Source organism: Hyperolius riggenbachi, chromosome 4 (assembly GCF_040937935.1).
Source record: "Hyperolius riggenbachi isolate aHypRig1 chromosome 4, aHypRig1.pri, whole genome shotgun sequence".
NCBI lineage: Eukaryota > Metazoa > Chordata > Amphibia > Anura > Hyperoliidae > Hyperolius > Hyperolius riggenbachi.
The window spans coordinates 188,760,178-188,784,336 of NC_090649.1; the positions used below are offsets into that span (position 1 = coordinate 188,760,178).

General features: G+C 45.1%; 1 protein-coding gene across 2 annotated transcripts in view; it reads right to left on the minus strand.

Annotated features, from left to right (window-relative positions):
- LOC137571650 (T-kininogen 2-like) overlaps nt 1–23,809 on the minus strand; it is a 57,364-nt gene extending 33,555 nt beyond the window's left edge. For both annotated transcript variants that reach the window (XR_011031400.1, XM_068281110.1), the window contains exons 1-6: nt 23,561–23,809; nt 19,279–19,392; nt 12,433–12,523; nt 10,526–10,701; nt 6,605–6,715; nt 1,808–1,892 (exon numbers count right to left, since the gene is read on the minus strand). Coding sequence is in view for 1 of the 2 variants with exons in the window: in XM_068281110.1 (XP_068137211.1) it covers nt 1,808–1,892; nt 6,605–6,715; nt 10,526–10,701; nt 12,433–12,523; nt 19,279–19,392; nt 23,561–23,749 (766 nt within the window). In the remaining variant the exon portion in view is untranslated. The remainder of the gene's footprint in view (nt 1–1,807; nt 1,893–6,604; nt 6,716–10,525; nt 10,702–12,432; nt 12,524–19,278; nt 19,393–23,560) is intronic.
- Nucleotides 23,810–24,159: the final 350 nt, after the last annotated feature.

Genomic DNA, 24,159 nt, shown 5'->3' on the forward strand with positions numbered 1-24,159 from the left:
CCGTGGTCTCTACACCCTGGAACTAGTCTGATGTATAACAGAATAATAACACAAGTAATCTGGCTCAGTGTGAATTCCCAGGTCCTCCTGGTTCAAACACACTGTTGGATCTGACTAAGGTCTGAGTGCTTCCACGTAGTGATCGCAACGGCTGACAATTTGAGAGTGGCCAGCAGTAACCATATATAGTTCTGCCATGTCACTAGATGCATGCTTCCGCGTGCAGACCGCCACGTTGGACGCGGATTCAGCTGCCTTGCTGTCAGTACACGCGGCGGCTTTTCCGCGTTCTCTCACACTGACATAATATTTAATAAAAACATGTTTTCCTACTTTGTATATCCCATACAGTTATCATATTTGCTTTTGTGTGTAAGTATTATAATTCATTTAGAAATTACAATTTCCTAAAGTACATTTTTTTTTGCTCTGAGAGCTGACATTGCATTTTCTTCATAACTGGTGTATTCATGTTGTAATGTACCCAGAAATGCGTTCTGAGAATCTGTCTGTGTTCTGGTGTGCCTGAATTGCCAGAGAGAATGTGTCACATTCCTCACTTGATACAATTAAAGGATACCACAACTGACATGTGGCATAATGAGATAGACATGGGTATGTACAGTGCCTAGCACACAAATAACTATGCTGTGTTCCTTTTTTTCTTTCTCTGCCTGAAAGAGGTAAATATCAGGTATGTAAGTGGCTGACTCAGTCCGTGACTACAGTGTGACCCTCACTGATAAGAATTTCCCCCCTTTTTATCTCTTTCTTGCTCTCAGAAGCCATTTTCTTCTAGGAAAGTGTTTTATAGTTGGAATTTCTTATCAGTGAAGGTCACACTGTAGTCACTTCCTGTCTGAGTCAGGACTGAGTCAGCCACTTACATACCTGATATTTACCTCTTTCAGGCAGAGAAAGAAAAAAAGGAACACAGCATAGTTATTTGTGTGCTAGGCACTGTACATACCCATGTCTATCTCATTATGCCACATGTCAGTTGTGGTATCCTTTAAGTAAACACAAGACATTGTTATCTCCAGTTCGGATGCGTCCAGCTTTCCCTACAGGGAGCTTGTAAATCCTGTGTTTAACTAGTTGAATGCTGTTCTAGTAAAAAAAAAAAAGTGGTGGCAGTATATAATATGCTGTAAATAATCTTTTAGAGCAAAGAATAAATGCTGGGTTTCACACCAAGCATTTTATTGATAAGGTTTGAAAATATCATTAAGGAGAAAACTTAGGAAAAAAGTGAATTGAATAAGACCAGATTCTTTAGAAATCCATTATGCTTGGAAAAAACTGAGGGCAAAAAGAGGAAGAGGATGGCAGAGGCTAAAGCTAAGTACCCATGTGAAGACTACAGAAGATAGATCAGGGGAACAAACGTGCATTCCCTGATGTATCTTCATCAGTGAGTACAAACAACGGCACACAGCAAGTACGTTTGCGCAGAAGTCTATGGCAATCAGAACGATTGTTCACGATTGGATCCACCATGACAGTCATTTAAAGACGAGCTATCACCACAGGTGGTTGCGTTGTGAAACATCCTTAAATATAAATAAATAAATAAATAAACTGTGCTTTGTTAAATGATGTCCAAAAAAATCACTGTAAAAATGGCGTTGTGGATAGGGGTCTTTAGATGAATAGACAGCATATGTGAATTTATGACCATGCCTATACAACAGCTGAAGGAAACAGTGACTGTCAGACACATCTGGCGTGCAAAAGTTCATATGGGCACAAAGAGTCGGAATTGACTAAATGAATGAGGAAAGTTGTAGATCAGTTTTCTCATTACCTGTGCTTGAAACGCAGCTTGAAGTTGAGTCAAGGATTTCTCCATTTGGCATCACAAATACACTCGTTTCACAGCTTCCTTTTTCCTAAGGTGGTACATTCATTGTTTATAACGTTTGTTATAATAATAATGTTAATAATAGTGATGTGTATCTTATTTCTATTACTTGATTGTGAAGGGTATAATCTAAATTTATTTTGATAGAATGTGTCAGTGAAATATAAAACATCAGAAGAGTATAATTCCAACTTTGGGAACTTTAAGGAAAAAAAAAACAAAAAAACCTTTGTTTTGGATAGAGGGAGTAGAGAAAAACATAGAAGCCCTATCAAACTTTATTGCTATCATGCATTTCCTGTACCCAGAACCTCTAGGATTCTATTAAAGCCCTGAAGGTCCCAGGGAAAGGAAGTGAAGTTAACTTTCCTGCAAATGGATCCAGTGTAATGAAATCTCAAAAGAAGTTCTAATCCCAAACAAAAGTACTGTTTTTCTTCTGCAGCCACAAACTACAGTCTTTATTAAAGAGAATCTGTACTCTAATATTCTTACAATAAAAAGCATACCATTCTATTCATTATTTTCTCCTGTGCCCCTCTGTGCTGTTTCTGCCACTCTCTGCTGCAATCCTGGCTTGTAATTAACAGTTGTAGGCAGTGTTTACAAACAAACTAACCAGCTTCTAATAGGCTCAGCTAAGCATAGTGTGTGAGTCATTCAGAGTGTGCAGGGGGCCTGCAGAGGGTGTGTATCGCTTCTACCAATCACAAGCAGCCCTGCACATTCCACACAATCAAGCCTTAGCCCGACAAACAGGACAGAGGAAAGATACATTGATTTATTACAGAGACAGTGCGGTTAGGAAAGACTGCAGTAAGCCAGAGCAGATTAGAACAGGCATAGGAACTTATAGGATAGAAGAACTAAGGCTGAAAAATTTGTTACAAAGTCTCTTTAAGCTACAACTTTAGCAAAGTTCAGGAACTGACACAGGACCTGTATTCTTTTCATCAAGAGAAGTACCTTTACTTGTGTCTTTGGGAAGTCCTGCCAGGAGTATTAATCCACAGGCTGACAGCTTGTCTTTGCACCTGAGCAGTGGTGTACATAGGGGGTGGTTGGGGCTCCCCAGGGTCACAATGGTAGGAGATGAAACCCAGAGCCCTGTGCAGCTGCCTGTGTCCTGTCACATGCCCCTCCAGGGTCGGACTGGGACACCAAGGGCCCACCAAGGAAGTTTCAGCCTGGGGCCCGCCCCCCTCTCCTCCTCCCCCCCCCCCCCCCATTTTGGGCTCACATACACATGTACTCTAGAAATTTTGCATGACTTTATGGTAGGGAATAGATTTTGAGCAATTCTGGGCACAGTCTCCAATAGGGATATGTCTAAATGCGGCGCTCTCAGCGCGCCGCAGCGAAACTAAATGGGTGTTAAAAAAAAAAAATACAAAACACAAAATAAGTAGCGGTGTTATTCACAGAGATTAGGTCTGACCAGATACATTTTAGATAAAATATTCAAGTAGTTACATGCCTCATGATAATTCATAAAGTAGTCAAATGGCAGCAGATACCCCCACAAAATGCAATCAGGTTGCCGACAGATGCCCCCACAAAATGCAATCAGGTTGACGGCAGATACCCCCACACAATGCAATCAGGTTGGCTGCAGATACTCCCACACAATGCAATCAGGTTGGCTGCAGATACCCCCACACAATGCAATCAGGTTGGCTGCAGATACCCCCACACAATGCAATCAGGTTGTCTGCAGATACCCCCACACAATGCAATCAGGTTGGCTGCAGATACCCCCACACAATGCAATCAGGTTGGCTGCAGATACCCCCACAAAATGCAATCAGGTTGGCTGCAGATACCCCCACACAATGCAATCAGGTTGGCTGCAGATACCCCCACACAATGCAATCAGGTTGGCTGCAGATACCCCCACACAATGCACTCAGGTTGGCTGCAGATACCCCCACACAATGCAATCAGGTTGGCGCAGATACCCCCACACAATGCAATCAGGTTGGCGGCAGATACCCCCACACAATGCAATCAGGTTGGCTGCAGATACCCCCACACAATGCAATCAGGTTGGCTGCAGATACCCCCACACAATGCAATCAGGTTGGCTGCAGATACCCCCACACAATGCAATCAGGTTGGCTGCAGATACCCCCCACACAAAGCAATCAGGTTGGCTGCAGAAACCCCCACACAATGCAATCAGGTTGGCTGCAGATACCCCCACACAATGCAATCAGGTTGGCTGCAGATACCCCCACACAATGCAATCAGGTTGGCTGCAGATACCCCCACACAATGCAATCAGGTTGGCTGCAGATACCCCCACACAATGCAATCAGGTTGGCTGCAAATACCCCCATACAATGCAATTCAGGTTGGCTGCAGATACCCCCACACAATGCAATCAAGTTGGCTGCAAATACCCCCACAAAATGCAATCAGGTTGGCTGCAGATACCCCCACACAATGCAATCAGGTTGGCTGCAGATACCCCCACACAATGCAATCAGGTTGGCTGCAGATACCCCCACACAATGCAATCAGGTTGGCTGCAGATACCCCCACACAATGCAATCAGGTTGGCTGCAGATACCCCCACACAATGCAATCAGGTTGGCTGCAGAGACCCCCATACAATGCAATTCAGGTTGGCTGCAGATACCCCTACAAAATGCAAGTCCCCCAGCTTGGAAGGGGGGGGGCAGCGGGCACAGATCAGCGGGGAAGCCTCCCCCCTCCCTCACCTAGGGGCCCCCCTCCTCCAGAAGTGCAGCCAGCAGCGAGCGGAAAATAGCTTACCGAGCTTCATATGATGATACTAGCTCCGCGCATGCCGCTGCTGCTGCCTGCTGGTCTCTGTCTCCTGTAGTGACGCTGTCCAATCACGCTCTCGCAGGAAGTACTGCGAGAGCGTGATTGGGCAGCGTCACTACAGGAGACAGAGACCAGCAGGGCAGCAGCGGCATGCGGAGCGGAGCTAGCATCATCTGAAGCTCTGTAGCTATTCTCTGCTCGCTGCTGGCTGCACTTCTGGAGGAGGGGGGGTGCGCGGAAGGGGGGGGGGGCCCGGAGGCTTCCCCCCCTCCCTGCCGCTCTGTGCCCAATTTCCCCTCTTCCACCCTCTTGGCTCTGGGGCCCCCAGGAGGCGGGGCAGTCGGGGCCCACCGATGGGATCATCGGTGGTTCGGTGTCTCAGTCCGAGCCTGTGCCCCTCCACTGTGCCTGCACTCCCCCAAGCTGAGGCAATGCAGAGTACTGTGTGACCAGAAACTATGCTGTTATCTCACCTGCACGCTGGAGTCCAGCAATGTCTGATCTCCTTTCACTGCTCAGATCTTTCTCTATTACTGGCATCTCTTTCTGCAGTCGTGTAATCTTGCGGTGCAGGAAGAGGCGCCGCACGCTAGGGTGAGAGCTGAGCTGTGACAGGAGGATACACATCAGTGGACTCGGCAGAGCAGGTGTTCCGCGTGTGCATTTTCTGCATTGCCTCAGCTAGTCTGTCTGATATATTGTGGCTGGATAGTGTAATGATTAAGGGCTCTGCCTCTGACACAGGAGACCTGGGTTCGAATCTTGGCTCTGCCTGTTTAATAAGCCAGCACCTATTCAGTAGGAGACCTTAGGCAAGTCTCCCTAACACTGCTACTGCCTATAGAGCGCGTCGTAGTGGCTGCAGCTCTGGTGCTTTGAGTCCGACAGGAGAAAAGTGCAATATAAATGTTCTGTGTTTGTTTGATATATTTTAATCTGTGGTCGGCACTGCATGTATAAACGGTTTATTTCATTCTCAAGGTGCAATCAGTAGCATTCTAGATACTAACACGTGCAGCAAGATATACAACTGGTGCATATACCGGCCCTGGTGCGCAGTTCAGTGGGTGGTGGGTGCATGGTCCAGCTGCCTGACAGCCGTTTCGCGCTTCAATATGCTTCAACTGAGGCATTCTAGCGGCGAAACGGCTGTCAGGCAGCTGGACCATGCACCCACCACCCACTGAACTGCGCACCAGGACCGGTATGTGCACCAGTTTTATATATTGCTGCACTTGTTAGTATCTGGAATGCGGCTGATTGCACCTTGAGAATGAAATCAACCGTTTATGCATGCAGTGCCGACCAACGTTCCTTTTCTTCAATGAATGCATTTGTATCTTTAGTCAGAGCATGCATAGCATGGTGATTAGATACTATCCGGGCCTGAGTGACACAGTTAGAACCCTCCATTGTATACTGCTGTGTCAACATCTGCATTTGTATTTCTACCTTCCATGTAACATATTGTAAACTGTGTTGTTTGTTTGTTTGTTTGTTTGTTTTTTTAAAACATTGAAATTTACTGGGGTGGCTTTGTAAATTATTCCAAAGTTAATGTACCAGATATGTAAACAGGGTGTCCTTCAGGAAGGACCAACAAGTAGGATGCTTCTATAGTATTCAACCAGCTAACACACTCTGAGGCCTAGTTTACAGTGCTCAGCTGTGTTACAGAATAATTCTGCATGTCAACTCACTGCCTATACAATTCTATGGGGCTGTTCTCAGTACTACGTTGTAACTGATTGTGTGAATCTAACTCGCTGCATGCAGATCACACACATGCAGCTGATCACTGTGAATCCTGCCTTCCACATTTACCATAATAAGCACACCCAAAACAAGGAAGAATCAGTACACTGTACAATGTTGGCTTTAAATGTATGTAGCATGTCAACCATGTAGACATTGCATATCAATTTAATGGGCGGACAATTCACTTACCGCATCTAGATCAAATTTGCATTCTTCTTTAATAAATTTACTATATAACATCTTGGAACAATTGGTCTGTCTGATATTATATTTTAAATTGTAGTTCCATCCACTGACAACCTGAATCAGATAGAGAAGAAGTCAGTGAGCATTTCATTTGCACAGGAATAGAACTGAAATGGACCTTAAAGAGAAACTCCGACCAAGAATTGAACTTTATCCCAATCAGTAGCTGATACCTCCTTTTACATGAGAAATCTCTTCTTTTTCACAAACAGACCATCAGGGGGCGCTTTATGGCTGATATTGTGGTGAAACCCCTCCCACAAGAAACTCTTGAGTACGTACTCCTGGCAGTTACCTGTCTGGGAACCTTGCTGCATTGTGGGAAATAGCTGTTCACAGCTGTTTCCAATTGCTAAAAAAGCATGCAGCAGCTACATCACTGCCAACAGTAAAAATGTCACCATGTAATAAATGTCAGAATGTAAATCAGGGATTTAAAAGATTTTACAACGGGCAAACACTGACTAAATCATTTATACATAAATATTGTAAAAATGAAGCACTTTTTTATTACATTATTTTCACTGGAGTTCCTCTTTAAGGTTACGTTCACAGTGCTCAGTTGCGCTGCAGAATAATTCTGCACATCAACTCACTGCCCATACAATTCTATGGGGCTGTTTACAGTAAAGAATAATAACAGATTGTGTTTTTCTAACTCGCTGCATGCAGGCTTTGCATTCAAGTCTATGTCCAGACTCCATTGCAGCTCACACTCATTTTAACGCATGCGTTATGCAACTGACCACTGTGAATCCAGCCTAAGGCTAGCTTCACGGTGGAGACGCACACAACGCAGATAAAGCGCAACGCAAAGTAGCAAGTAATGTGGTTGCGGCGGCATGCGATGTAACGGAGGCATAACAATCAAATTTGCATCATAGATGTGCACCGTTTGTTTCGCACATTTAAGACTGTAAAGCTCCGCCTTTTTTAAAAACAGATGTGCATTGTATATAAATACTTAATAATAATAATAATAATAATAATAATTGTGCATTGCCTGTAACGTAGTGCGATTCGATGCAAATATTTAAACATGCCAGAGTTACCATAGACTAACATTGCGTGCGTCAACGCATATATTTGCATCAACGCAGAGCAGGATCTGACGCAATGATGACGCAATGTAAAGGCTCATTTACACTAGGAGCTTGATTCACTAAACCGTGATAACTGATATCACGTTTGTGCTAGCGTTTTGCGCGTGTTATAATGCGCTTAACATTTTGCGCATGCTAACGCAAATTTTCATGCAAAAATTTGTGTTTTGCACGCAGAAATTCGCATTAGTGAATGCAAAAAGTTACACGCATCATAACCCGTGCAAAATGCGAGTGCGAACGTGATATCAGTTATCACGGTTTAGTGAATCAAGCCTTAGAGGCGCTTTTGGACTTTTTTAAGCGCTAACGATTTTTTCAAAAGCTCCCTAAAAGCGGCTACACCATGCTTTCCTATGTTGTAGTTCAGATTGGGGCGTTCCGTGGGCTGTCAGTTGACATAAGCGCTGCATGGACCATTTTTAGGGCAACTTGCCCCAATGGAAGGTATAGGAAAAACGCAAAACGCTCACAAAATTGCTGTGTGCAGCGATTGTGTTCATGTTTTTAAGAATAAATTAATTGTATTTATTCTTTTCTGGATCAAAGAGTTCACTTCCTGACTTGTGTCAGGGAGTGAATTAAAAAAACGCTCTAGAAAAGCACTTAGAAAAAGCGCTTTTAACAAAAACGCATCGCCCACCCAAGTGCCAGGAAAGGAACAAAAAATGCCTAAAGAAATTGCCAACGCGAACGAACACGCTGTCGGAACGCAATGAGGACGAGGCCTAACTGAGCATTGTGAATGTAGCCTAAAGGACAACTGAATCGAGAAGGATATGGAGGCTGCCATATTTATTTCCTTTTAAGAAATACCAGTTACCTGGCTTTCCTGTTGACCCTCTGCATTTGCAGATGAGGTGTTTCTGACATTGTCAGATCTGACTAAATTAGCTGTATGCTTGTTTCACTTAAATGTTTTCCACTCTTTTTTTTCCTTTTTTTTAATTCCTTTTTTTTTTTTTAACTTTTTTTTAAACACAGTGAGAATCATACAAACTCTTTAACTTTGCCACAATTTCCACCAATCATTAATAATAACATCCAGCCATATCTTATTGACAAAGTAAAGTATAACCTGAAAATAAAATTTGTCTACCCTTTTGTGCCCCTAAAAAAATTGAAAACCTCCCCCCTTCCCGATACTAACACCCCATCCCTCCCTTTTCCCACCCCTCTCTTTCTGCTTGCGCTCAAAACCCTTGATTGTCCGCTGCGATTACCAGAACTTATTTTTTCCAGCCTTAATACCAAACTCCTCTGTGCAGTAACAGCGTACATAAATGCCAATGTGTGTGCGTGTGTGCGTTCGCGTGTGTTTGTGCTTGCGTGCGTGTGTACGAGCATGTGTGTGATTTGGCATGTGTACAGTATGAACTCTGCTCTACCAACTGTTAGATCAAATTCCAATCATGTTAGTTTTTACTCAATTAAGGAATCTATATATATAATAGAGTAAGTGCCTCAACCTTCAAGCAAGAAGAAGAAGTAGCGCCCTGCCCCCTCGGCCGGTCCAAGCAAGAAGAAGGGGCCGGTCCAAGCAAGAAGAAGACGTAGTGCCCTGCCCCCAGGGGCGGTCCTAGACTTGCCGCCGAGCTGGAGGGGGTAGCGGGCAGGAAGGGGGTATTGGGCACAGCGGCGGGGAGGGGGGTCAGACCCCCCTCCCTCACCTGGGTCCCCCATCTGCGCTCCCCCTCTAGCTTAAAGGGAAGGTCCAAGAAAAAAAAAAAAATGAGTTTAACTTACCTGGGGCTTCTACCAGCCCCATGTAGCCATCCTGTGCCCTCATAGTCACTCACTGCTGCTCCAGTCCCCCGCTGGCAGCTTTCTGACCTCGGAGGTCAGGGCCGCATTGTGTACATTTTTACGCATTCCCGCTAGTGCAGGAACATTAACATATACATTTTTACGCGTTAGTGGTGCAACGCATACATTTTTGTTCCTGCACTAGCTGGAATGCGTAAAAATGTATGCAATGCGGCCCTGACCTCTGAGGTCAGAAAGCTGCCAGCGGGGGACTGGAGCAGCAGTGAGTGATTACGAGGGCACAGGATGGCTACATGGGGCTGGTAGAAGCCCCAGGTAAGTGAAACTCATTTTTTTTTTTGCTTGGACCTTCCCTTTAAGTTCAGCAGCAGCCACCGCTATTAGTAAGAGGCAATGGGCGGGGATGACTCACCTCTTCTGCGTTCCACTGTCGTAACTTTCTGCAATGACGTCCACTTAAAATACAGTGGACAGCATTGCAGGAAGTTACGACAGTGGAACGCACGCTGGAACGCGGAAGAGGTGAGTCATCCCCGCCCGTTGCCTCTTACTAATAGCGGTGTCGGCTGCTGCTGAGCTTAAGCTGGATGGGGAGCCCACAAGGGGGACCCAGGTCCTGTTGAGCTTAAGCTGCAGGGGGAGCGCACATGGGGGACCCAGGTGAGGGAGGGGGGGGGTCCTGCTGAGCTTAAGCTGGAGGGGGAGCGCACATGGGGGACCCAGGTGAGGGAGGGGGGGGGGTCCTGCTGAGCTTAAGCTGGAGGGGGAGCGCACATGGGGGACCCAGGTGAGGGAGGGAGAGGGTCGGCCCCCCCTCCCCGCCGCTGTGCCCAATACCCCCTTCCTGCCTGTTACCCCCTTATGCGGTGTATGCTACGCCGCGGGTCGGCTAGTATTGAGTATAGGTTCAATCAATAAAAGAATTATTAAGCAGGGACAAAATATGATTAGGAAACATGCAAGCAAACAAAAAAAAAATAATACTGCTACTAACCTGACTTGTAGCTTGTGTAACTTTTTCCAGATGAAAGTAGAACAGGTGGTTTCCAAGTGCATTCACTTTTTCAATCGCAGCTTGTATATATGGTAGCAGCTCTGCACTGTTGGGGTCTATTTGTTCAACACACCCAAGACAGGGAGCAATGGCTACTTTTACAATACGCTCTACAACTAGAATACATATGCAGTATGTGTTATTATCACATATATTTATAACTTGCCCTATTAAATTAAGAAATTGCCCTTTCAAATGATACAATACAGCCAAAAAGATAAAGACTTGTAAAAAAGGAAAAATAGACATAAACAATATATTTATACACTGTAATAAACAGTTAAGTTAATAATCGAAGCAGAAATATATATTTATGTTTCAGCAGACCTATGGTGGGAGTGCCTGAGATATTACTGTTTTCCAGACTAAACGTGTCTCCCATTGCCATACATATAAGTGTTGCATTGCTGGAGTCATCTCTTTATAAACAAACTCTGATGACACAAGCAGAGGAACTCCCTTTTTCTATTGCCCAGTGCAAGTGCTCAGCTGAGAATACACCTGACTTCCCTCTGCACTTGCTCTGCGTTTTTTTTGTCCCATTGTGGTGCGATTGGTAAATACTATGCAACTGCACGGAACTGCAATAGCACCAAAAACTATGCAGACAATTCTATCACTTTGACAGAGTGTTCCTGTAATCTATTGCTCCAAAATATCCCATTGATATTTTGATGTCTTTGTACTTGTGTTGCTGGATGTCCGGATTGTACATTGTGTTGAACTATTCATGTATCTATGCTACCCGCTATTTGTTTTGCACTATATACGGTGCTATGGAAGATGTTGGATGTTGGTGTTAAATAAATAATCCTCTATAATAATAGGCAACTGTCCCTGCGTAACAGGGACAGTTGTCTCAGTGTAGCTGGGTCTGTGCTTTTTGCTACTGCGCATGTGCGCAGCACGGACCCAGCCTCACACAGGGAGGACGAGAGGGATGCAGCCAGGCGGGCGTGCGAGCAGGCGACCGGGTGTGCGGCGGGTGCACGTGCGTGACGGGCGGGAGCGCGCATGCGCTTGGCAGGAGCGCGGAGACAGATCTAGCCCGTTTTTAAACAGGCTAAGGTCACCAGTAATATTAATAAAAAATAATGGTAACTGTTCTGTTTTTAGTAACATTAAATTACAAAAAGGTTTGTGAAGCTACAGATTATGAAGGGGGGTGTTTGCGCATCCCTAAAAACATGCTGCAATTGGCTGGTTAATCGCTCAGGCATGCACCACCTCTATTAGGCTGCAAATGAATGCCCTGTGTCCAAAACAAATGCTACATTTATTATACTATAGAGGAACTTTGGCTTCCACTACAGTTTGCATGCAAAGTATACTATACTGGACACTTGCGCCACGGTGAGGCAGACCTCCGGGAAAGTGGCCTAACATAAATTAAAAACAACATATGTATAACCTTGGAAGCAGCTAAGCAAAAATGTGTAGCTTACATTTTAATGGACAGCGAGCTACAGATTATGCTTGTGGAAATTACAGATTATGCTTGTGGAAATTGTATTAATTTTTACCTTTAAATCCTTGCCTGGAAGAATGGAGTTTCTGTTTATTTTTTTCAACATGAATAACACACAGTAATATATTTCTCAAACAAAAGACACTTGATAAGTAAATTAATCAAATTATAAAATAGGAGGCTTACCCCTCATGAAGTCACCAGTGCTCATATAGGCCTTACCTAATCTCGCCCCCCCCCCCCCCCCCGAAAGAAAAAATTGTCAGCATATAGCTTTTGACTATACCTCTCAGTGCCAAAAGGAAGCACACTAGTTTAGGCTCTTTCCCCCTCCTGTTTCTGATCTGACCATTTTAAAGTTATGATGAATGGGACATACCTTTAGGAATAATGGCACAGTTTTGGGATAAAATGTTTCTTGTGTTTTGTTCTGTGTTGACTATGATGTCTGCAGAGCATTCACCTCTTTCCTAATTAATCGGAAAATAAGTAGGTTAAAAAAATGTGATTCTAGAAGTAAAACATGTTTTTTATTTTGCTGTAAAGATGAAACTAGCCATAGCCACTATACCATCTAAGTCGCTACCACCTCTGTGCCCTCTGTTCTTATGCTGGCCACACACTAAGATTACACTGTACTGTTAAATCATCATCAGTTTATTACAATTACTATAATTTAAGAAGCAATTGATTTTTTTTTTCTGATTTGATTTGAAATTTGATTAAATTATACAAAAGGGGAACCTGACTTTATAATCAGTTTGAATCGTGTCTGTAGGGAATAAATACACTTTTAAAGTGATTGAATATTTGTTTTAGGCACTTTTGTGATTTTTTTTTAAATTCACATGCATAAAATGCTGGTATCAGCGAGTTTTCAATTATTAGGACCCATTATCTGGTTTTCTAGTGGGCCTGGAACCCACTAGAAAGCGCAAAGAGCTAATGCAATTGCTGGCGATTTGTTATAGGCGTTTTGGGAGTGATAGAATGGAAATGCTCCTAAAATGCTGCATGTCCTGCAATTGCGATTTTCTTAGTCACAATCGGTCTAGTGGAATCTGACCCATCCATGTACATTAGCAGAGCATTTAGGCAAATCGCTAGTGATTAAAATCCTTCCCTAAACGCTGAAACAAAAAAACTCGTTCTAGTGGCTTTTAGGCCTAAGAGAAAGTTATGAAGCAAGGATCCATAGGTTTTAGGGACAAATAATCAGCCAGGCTAAGTATACAGTCTAAAGGTGCTCATACTTCAGATGATGTATGGGCAGATCGACCACGAAAAAGAACTCTCTCTGATTTAATCTGATCAGAGAGAGATCTGTTGCCTGCCCATACACCACAGGCCAATTCCCGATCAATTTCATCTGCCACCTCGCCTGCCGATGCTGTACCCCCTAATATTCAATGTACCTTCCCGATGTCCAGTGCACTAAAAATTACCTGTCCACGTCTACCGCTGCCTCCGGGCTCCTCCATCCAAACATGTGCTCCACGTAGGAGTAAGGCCCGGTTCACATTAGCGTTCCAGGTCCAGCTTCCCCGGAACGCTCCGTACATAGAGGATGGTGAATGGATACATTGTTAATCAATGTATCCATTCACACTCGTGCGACCGTCCGGATCCGATCCGGGAACGCAGCTCCGGGACGATCCGGCTTTTTTCCAACTTGCTCCATCTTTGCCGTCCGTCCCCGTGCGGCTGCGGACCCAGGCCGGATCCTGACCCGAACATGCGGCCATGGCGTGCAATGAGAAACGGATGTTTCTCATCACACTGGCTGTAGGACCGGATGCTTCCAGCACCGGTCCTATGCCACTTGGGGAGCCCGGACTACACGCCGGTATCCCCTATGCTTGCGGTGCCTTTCTGGCACTGCAATGTATCTAGTTCCGGCTACTTTATTGTAGCCGGAACTGATACATTCCGGATCCGCAACTTGTGGCAACTTGTGGCCACCGCAGAGACCCGTACGGTCTCTTTGCAGCCCCCGGACCCCCGGACACTTGCGGACTCGAACCGCAAGTGTGAACGGGGCCTAACATGGGCGCGTGCACTAGGCATCGGGGGGGGGGGGGCATTGAACAATAGGGGGGACAGCATCAAGGTTTTCGTCACATCCATCGCATGTCCGGATATTGTTCACTGTTACCGCCGCACATCTGACCAGCCACGATGGCCCGACATCTTGCAGCATGTTCGATTAACGCGACCAATTTCGCCCCGAAATTGGTCACATCGTCGATCTGCCATGCACTTGGCGGCATTGATTTTTATCCGATTCAATTAAAATAATCGAACCAACTCACCTGATGTATGGCCACCTTTACTTGTTTGTGCCAATTACCTGCACAGCATAGTTTCCTCAAATATCCTTCCTGACAGCAATGTTAATTAAGTTCCCAGCAATCTCAGTAGCAGCTATTAACCCAAAGCAGGAAATATTTTTTTGTGTGTACACAATTTGGTTAGTGAGGCCACAGGGCAATTTCAAAATCCATTTTCTGTGCTTAGTATGTCCTCCCACCTATGTCCTTGTGGAGGAATGTTTGTAAGGACACTGCTGGTAAGGGTTTTTATGAAAATACTAGAGTTGAAGGTAAGGTCATTGCCTTGCTTTTCACATTTAAAGAGGTAGAATGGATCCTCCAGTAGAATGCAGTAAATGGTTCAGGATACCCACTTTTATATTGATTTTACTGGTTTTAGCATTAGAAAACACTTCCAATATCCATATACAGTTAGACCTCCAGTATCCGCCACGTGTATATCTGAGGTTTGTTTAAACAACCAGATGAAAATAAACCTAACACCTAACCCCCCCCCCCCCCCCCCCCCGGGATGAGGTTGAGTTCCGGATAACAAGGGTTTTACTGTATTGCTGTACATGGAATGTAGCCCTGCCCTCCTAGTGATGTTTAGCCCAGCCCTAAACTGATTAGCTATAAATGAATATTGTAAAAAAAATAAGCTATTTTATTCATTACATTATTTTCACTACAGTTTCTCTTTAAAGCGGATGCGAGATAAACTTTTACTCATTGCACAATTGTGTTCCCTTCATATAGTTTATAGGGCATTCCTCAAGCCAAATACTTTTTGTTGTTGTTTTAATACTCTAATTCCCTATAAACTAAACAAGCCACAGCTTCTCCAGTGCCTTGGCACTCTCAGATCCATGTAGCAAGGGCTTATGGGAGCTCAGTCTGGGCAGGAGGAGGAGGTTGTTACTAGCCAGAGATTTCTGTGGCAGAAGGGAGGAGGGAGGAGGAGAGGGGAGTGAAGTTTAAATTCGATAGAAGGAGGCACTCCACAGGCTTGAACTTGCGTTTAGTTTATTGCATGTCGATACACGTAGTGTATCGGCATGCAAATAAACTGAACGCAAGTTCAAGCCTGTGGAGTGCCTCCTTCTATCGAATTTAAGTATCACTGTGTGGAGCAGGGGTGGTGTACCTGCGTGGAGGAGTGCACCGGCACCAGCTCTCCTAGTCCAGGATTGAGCCACTGAGTTTAGTAGTTCAGTCTAATATACTAGGGGAGTGAAGTTGGCTGAGGGCTGGAGATGCAGAGCAGCTTGCCTGTGTGTAATGTGACAAACAGAACATGGCTGCCCTCAATGTATCACAGGAATAAATAATCATATGCTGTTTGCAGCTAGATTTGTTGTGTAAACTATCTAAACTTTAGATAAGATATATAGACAAGTTACTTTTTATAGTCAGTTTATCATCTTGGATCCGCTTTAAGTACCTTCTTTTTAAAGAATTTCATTGTATGTCTACAGCTGCTATTAGTACTGCTGCTACCAATAATTTTGAAGTGAAACTCTGGCTACAACACTTTGTTTTGTTTATGTTAAAATGGGGGAAGATTAAAACCTATATCTCTTTCTGCTGCTGTCTATGCTGCTGCTGAATGTAATTTTCCCCTCTTGAAGGACAACTGTAGCAAGAGGGATATGGAGGCTGCCATATTTATTTTCTTTTAAGCACTACCAGTTGCCTGGCTATCCTGCTGATCCTCTGCCTCTAATACTCTTAGCCATAGACCCAGAACAATCATTTGCAGATGAGGCTTTCAGACATTATTGTGATATCTGACAAAATTAGCTGCATGCTTGTTTCTGGTGTTATTCAGACACTACTGCAGCCGAATAGAGCAGGTGGGCTGCCAGGCAACTGGTATTGTTTTAAAAAAAATAAATATGGCAGCCTCCATATTCTTCCCACTTCAGTTGTCCTTTAAAAAAGAAGGTATTTGTGATAATTCAGCTTTCTGTAGTGTCCTGTTTCCCAGAGACAGGAAAGCTAAAAATAAAATACTCCCTTTTTTAAGTTATGATGAGAATAAGAACCCCGGTCTAGTTTTATTGAAGTTCAAAGCCAGATTTATACTTTTCCACCCCCTAGGTCAACTTTCCTGAGGCTCCTCCTCCATGTGCAGCAGCATCCCCTCCTAATCCTTGTGCTTCCAACATTTAGCCTTCATGCACAGTAGCCCCCTTCAGTTACATACAGATCCCTTGGGCAGCAGCTCCCTATTTCAGTATGTTGCTCCTTATGTGCAACTTCCATATGCACCAATCCCTCTTCCATGTCCAGCCGCCCCTTGGCCAGCTACCACCCAAGGCCTGGGCTTTTGTGGCCTTTCCTGAAATCTGGCCCTGCCTGTCTCCTTTGGAGATGCATACTTGATTTCTCTAATGGTGGCATCATAGCCGGCCTTTGATATGAGCGACCGGAGCGGTCGCTCAGGGCGCCAGCTTCCAAGGGGGCGCCTATAGCTGGTTACCTATACTGAGGGCACCTACACCTGATTTCCTATACTGAGGGCACCTATAGCTTTACTGAGGGCTCCAACACCTGTCTACCTTTACTGAGGGCTCCAACACCTGGCTACCTATACTGAGGGCTCCAACACCTGGCTACCTATACTGGAGGCACCTACGCCTGGCTACCTATGGGGGGGATGGAGACCTTCAACTGAATTCCCATACAGGGGGCACCTATGCTTGGCAACCTATATTGAGGGCACCTACACATGAGATCCTATACTGGGGGCACCTATACCTGACTACCTACCTATACTGAGTCTGAGGGCGTTTTGGGGGGGCGCACTGGGGCTATAACGCATGACGCAAATTGTCAGTGCTGTGCTATCATTCTAAATGGGGGGAGGGGCGGCTAACTGTCCCACTGATTGTTTTTATTAATATTCCTGAAAGGTTCTAGCCTTCATTTTTAAGTGTATTCAGGATAATGCACTCTTTCCATCCATTCGTGGTCAATAGTATTTTTTCTATTATACATACGTGACACAGAGATCTGAGCATTTGGTGTGATGTGTCACAACGTCAAAAAGGTTGGGAACAGGGGCGTAGCAATAGGCCCTGCAGCGCCTGCGCCTGCGGGGGGGCCCGGCCCCCCCCTGGGGCCCGCTCGGGGCCGTTTTTTGGGGGCTGGAGGGGTGGCAGCATGAGGGGAAAGCCTTGCCCACAGTCGGCGGGGAGAGGGGAAGTTCCCCCCTCTCCCTCACCTCGGGGCTCTCCCCTCTGCGCTCCCCTCCAGCTAGTCAATGTGTGTGGGCAGCGGGCAGCGGCGGCGGGATACATACCTTCTTCCTTGCGTTCCATCGCCGCCTTCTCGCTCTAGCGGCTGACGTCACTTCCGGGTATGTATCCCGCTGCTGCCCGCTGCCCGCTGCCCACACACATTGACTAGCTAGAGGGGGATTTTCAGGTGTCTGCTGCCCACATTACGATTTTCAGGTGTCTGCTGCCCACATTGTGATTTTCAGGTGCCTGCTGCCCACATTACGATTTTCAGGTGTCTGCTGCCCACATTACGATTTTCTGGTGACTGCTGCCCACATTACGATTTTCAGGTGCCTGCTGCCCACATTACGATTTTCAGGTGCCTGCTGCCCACATTACGATTTTCTGGTGTCTGCTGCCCACATTACGATTTTCAGGTGTCTGCTGCCCACATTACGATTTTCTGGTGTCTGCTGCCCACATTACGATTTTCTGGTGTCTGCTGCCCACATTACGATTTTCAGGTGTCTGCTGCCCACATTACGATTTTCAGGTGTCTGCTGCCCACATTGCGATTTTCAGGTGTCTGCTGCCCACATTACGATTTTCAGGTGCCTGCTGCCCACATTACGATTTTCTGGTGTCTGCTGCCCACATTACGATTTTCAGGTGTCTGCTGCCCACATTACGATTTTCAGGTGTCTGCTGCCCACATTACGATTTTCAGGTGTCTGCTGCCCACATTGCGATTTTCTGGTGTCTGCTGCCCACATTACGATTTTCTGGTGTATGCTGCCCACATTAGGATTTTCTGGTGACTGCTGCCCACATTGCGATTTTCTGGTGACTGCTGCCCACATTAGGATTTTCTGGTGACTGATGCCCACATTGCGATTTTCTGGTGACTGCTGCCCACATGGCGATTTTCTGGTGACTGCTGCCCACATTGCGATTTTCTGATGAACTCTGCCCACATTACGATTTTCTGTCCCACATTACGATATTCTGGTGAACGCTGCCCACATTACGATTGTCTGGTGAATGCTGTCCACGTTACAATTTTCTGGTGACTGCTGCTCACGTTACGATTTTCTGGTGAACTCTGCCCACATTATGATTTTCTGGTGAACTCTGCCCACATTATGATTTTCTGGCCCACATTACGATTGTCTGGTAAAATGCTGCCCACTTTACAATTAATTTACAGTGAAACGCTGCCCCATTACGATTATTTGGCACCTATGGGGGGGGGGCCCCATCCAAATATTCGCAGGGGGGCCCAGTGATTTCTGGTTACGCCCCTGGTTGGGAACCACTGTTCTAGGAGATATCTCAGGAGAAAAGGGGAATTGCATATGGGCCGTGTATATGCACGTGGGAAGAGGATGAAAGGGGGGGGGGGGGGGCACAAAAACCAGGTTTCGCTCAGGGCGCTGTGAAACCTAAGGCCGGCCCTGGGTGGCATAGACTATAGAAATGCCCACCAGTAGTTTATATCCATTCTCATTACATGAAAAGCTTGGAAGATGTTTTGGCTGGATGAGACCTGAACACACAATATACCAGAAGACAGAATGATATCACAAATATAAAAACATCTTGCGTATAGCTGAAAGAATTAAATAGGGGCAGACTAAGGCCCTTCTTGTCTTATGGAAATAAACCAGTAAATTCACATGGACTTACAGCATCTCCTGATTTGAAGTCACATTCTTTCCAAGATGCAACTCCCTTCGCAGGACATATACTTTCCCGTATGTCATAATTCACAGAATGATGTGTCACACTACCATTTTCTACCTGATAATGAAGAAAAGACATTAGAAAATCAGATATGTTTGGAATGGTGAAAGTCTTGTGTTTTCATGCTGTGCAGCATATGAGATTTGGGTGAGTTAGTAGCTTGACTTTAATACCATTTTAACAACATATTTTTTTTTAACAACGTTCATTGTCATGCATTGAATCTGGGGAGATTGTCATAAAGAGGTTAAATCTGCAATTCAGAACAACAGATTTCAAAAATATAACTGTCTGCCCTCCCCCCACTTAATAGATTGAGTGATTAGAGTTAAAAAATCTTTGCTGCCAAACAAGTGAGACACATATGATTACACGTTACATAATTATACTGTAAGTGAAGGGTTCCCATACATTGCTCGATACTGTGGCCGGTCAACCTTTCAACTATATCATTTTATATCTCTTATTGGAATAGAATCGGTGCTGCACCATGGTCGACCGGTTGATTTTCTTTATCGATTTCTGCCTGAAATCGGTCTAATGGATCGCTCACTCTGTGCTGCCATCCTCTGGCTCCTGATCATGTGACTTGCATCGGTCACATGATCGGGGGCCAGGAAATGACAGCAGAGAGCGTGCGGTGTGAAGCATGGAGGAGACCCGCAGCGATGGAGCAGGTAAATATTACACTGCCCTCTGCACAACTCTGCATGGTGGGCGGGGAGAGGGAGGAGGAGCACCCCCTGCAGCCCCCAGTTTCCCCACAATCATAAGGGTCATGGTGGCTAATGTTATGCCTGTGCAGGAGTGGACTGTGAACTTTTTCCAAGCATGCAGTCAGATGTTTCTGACAAAAATCTGACAAGATTGGCTGCATGCTTGTTTCAGGTGTGTGATTCAGACACTACTGATGCCAGAATGATCAGCAGGACTGCCAGGCAATTAGTATTGTTTAAAAGGAAATAAATACGGCAGCCTCCATACCCCTCTCACTTCAGGTTTCCTTTAAGAACATTGGTAAGTTTGAAAATCAGTGGTCTTAAAACAGCAAATTTCACAAAATAAGGGGAGAGGCGACAGAGAGCCCAAAACAGTGTAGTATGCTATGGTCAAAATAACAATTAAGTGGTTTGCGCAAGAGTAATACTCACAAGTGTCGTTACCACAAGGCAACTACTGAATAGACAGAAGGGGATCACAACCCTGTCCCCATTCAGGATACAAAGTCACTCTGTGGAGCTGGAGATTAATCAGGGATGCACTCCTCCACGGGGGGGGAGGGGGGGGGGGCAAGGATAGTGTAACGATTGGTGTCAGCAAACAGAGAGTATCTGATTTTTGATGATCTGCAGTATCACCAACAATACAGATGTATACCCGATTATGGATGATCTGCAGAATCACCAATAATACAAGTATGACTAACCTCTGGACACCTAATGAAGTGTAAGTGCTTGGTGCAACTGTAGGCTATCTCCCGTGGAGCGAGAGACACAGATACTACTGCAGCAAGTGACCAGCTGAGGAGCAGGTGGCCTCTGGCTGTGCAGAGACTATCTCTTTAAGAGGAGGAGATAGAGATAATCTTGCAGCCAGTGATTCCCTGATGGACTGGAAATCAGGCTGTACTGCAGCCAAGGATTCCCAGATGGATTGGGAATCAGACTGTACTGCAGCCAGTGGACTCCTATGGGGTAGAGGCCACTGGCTGAACTGCAGGAAGGACTCTCTGAGCAGCAGGAGGTCCTTGCAGCTAACTGACACCTGGTGGATTAGTGTCACGGGTAGTACAGACAGACTGATCACTCGAGGGATGAGTGACAGCCAGAAGGGTCAGACAGGCCAGGTCGGCAACACATGAGCAGATAAGGTACAGAGACAGAAGGCTGATTCGGTAACCGGGTACAGGCAAGGTTGACAACTGGTAGACAGATAGGCAGAGGTACCGAATCAGAAAGCGAGAGAGAGGTCAACAGAGCCAGAGGTCATAACAGATATCAAGCACAATCCTAGTCTGAGGTGTGAGGTCCTTGGTCTCGACACCCGGGAACTAGTCTAAAGAATAACACAGTATCCTATGCTTGGGTGAGAGGTCCTTGGTCTCAACACCCTGGAACTGGTCTAAAGTATAACACAGTAATGACACAGTAATCCTATGCTTGGGTGTGAGGTCCTTGGTCTCAACACCCTGGAACTGGTCTAAAGTATAACACAGTAATAACACAGTAATCCTATGCTTGGGTGTGAGGTCCTTGGTCTCAACACCCTGGAACTGATCTAAAGTATAACACAGTAATGACAAAGTAAACATCAAGAGCGGAATCTGGCTAAGTGTGAATTCCCAGTTCCAACTGATTCTAACACACTGTAGGATCTGACTGAGGTCTGAGTGCTCACACGTAAGTATTCGCAACGGCAGACAACCAGCAACTGACAAGCAAGATCTATATATACTATAGCGCTCCGCAGCGCCGCCCCCAGCCACTCAGCCAATCCGGAGTTCCGCTGGGATCAGCTGATCGTCCTGATCAGCTGATACCTCTCCTGCTGGCATAAAGGTCCTGTCTTCTGGCGCGGGCGCGCGTAGCTCTCCATCTGGGTGCACTAGAAGGCCCAGGCAAACCAGACACATGTCGCTGTGCGGAAACCACCGGTCTGAACGCGAGAGACAGCCGCCCCGCCGCCAGACCGCGCGGCGGCATCTACGCTATTCATTACAGATAGTAACCTAAACGAAACAGAGGTGCCAAGATAGAGTAAAATGTGTTAAAAATTGTTTAAAATTATAGACTTACCTCCAGGTAGTTGGACACTCAATGTCTAGTTTCAAAAGCAGTTCTTTATTCAATAAGAAAAAAGCAACAATAACAACTCAACTTTTGCAGGGCATACCTGCTTCCTCAGGCAAAATAAGAGGAGCATCCACTAATCCGGAAGCGCTAGGCTTAAATTGCTTGGACAAATAGATGCTCCACTTATTTTACCTGAGGAAGCGGATATTGCTTTTGGAATTAGACATTGAGTGTCTGACTACCTGGAGGTAAGTCCACTACTTCCTCCCTTTTAAACAATTTTTAAAATATTTTACTCTTTACTCTTACTATTTTACGTTTTGCTTACATTAATAGCAAATTCAGACATTTTTCATAATAACTGATATTTTAGCTGTTGGCAATGAGTGATGGACAGAGGCGTAGCTATGGGGAGGGGGGGTATATGTCCCTGGGTGCAGCACTGTGAGGAAGCTCAGCAGCACACTGCACCCCACGTGTGTGAGAGGCGGTCTACCCGAAGTGCCCCTGCTTCTCTCCCTCCCTCTGCAGAGGAGTGCAGAAGTGATAAAAAAGGGGCACATCTGGCTATCTATTGGGGGCCACATATGGCTATCTGATTGGGGAAAGGGTGCACATTTGGCTATCTAAACAGCATTTGTAGATTTGACTCCACCCATGACCACATTCTGCTGCATGGCCATGCCCATTTTGTCCAGGGTGTGTGTGTGCAAAAACTGTCTTTGGCCCCGGGTACTGAAAGCCCTAGCTACGCTCCTGGGAATGGATTTAAACCTTTGGCAGGTATTTAATGTAGCCTGTGAATCCTTAAAAAAAAATTATACCTTGATATTCCAATAACAGGAATTAATGGGACAGAATGTGCCAGTAAATATTACTGAAAGAACACAAGTGGTGTGAAAACCTTTTCTTATTTGAGTAGGGAAGAAGTTCAGATCTCAGAATAAATTCCAATGCATCACTTAAAGGGAACCCAAGGTGAGAGGGATAAGGAATGCTGCCATATTTATATCCTTTTAAACAATACCAGTTCCCTGGCAGTCCTCCTGATTCTGTGTTCTAATACTTTTAGCCATAGACCCCAAACATGCAGGCAGCATATCAGGTACTGTGACTCAGCTTTTACTGTATTAGCCATATGCTTATTCCAGAGTTTTGACTCAGACACTACTTATGCCAGAAGATCAACAGGGCTGCCAGGCAACTGGCATTGTTTACAAGAAAAAAAATATGGCAGTCATCATATCCCTCTCACCTCAGCTCGGATTCCCTTTAAACACAAAGTTTGCCCCAGAAGAAGCACAGACAACAATAATAACCTTACAAACTTACAACTTTACAACTTATACCTATGCTCCCCTCCAAAAATGAGGGTTTAGACTGTAAATGAACTTCAGTCTGTTTGTCCAAAAACAAACATCATATCTACTGACCTTTAGCTTTGCATCTGTGATCCTGTACAGAATAAATAAGTTTCCACCTTCTTTCTTTTCATTATATGACTTCAGTGCCACATCTACCGAGTTAAATATATTCTGGTCATCACAATCTGCATCAATGGCTGGAACCGCAGAACCCGAGCAGGAATACAAGCAGAGTAGCAGGACGGGTAGGTGCCTCATTGCTGCCGCTGATGTCCTGGTCGGACTGCTGGCAATGCTCAGTAGGCTGTGGACCTCTGAACTCCAGGAAAAAGCAAGTGGAATAAAAAGCAAACAGATCTCTGCTTGAACAGAGGATGGTCAATAAACTCTGATGACAGATGTTACCCAATTGTGATAATGCAAATTCTTCTGTAGGTTTAAATAAACAACCATGTGAGTGGGCTGTGTATCACATAGGTTTTATTCCTTGACATACAGTCACAGAGTAGTATTAATATTAATATAATTTATATTGCACCAACATCTTCCACAGCTCTTTACAGAGTTTATATTGTCTTGTTACTAACTGTCCCTCACAGGGCCTCACAATCTAATCCCTGCCATAGTGATATGCTAATTGTAGTCTGCAGACAATTATTGTGGGAAAC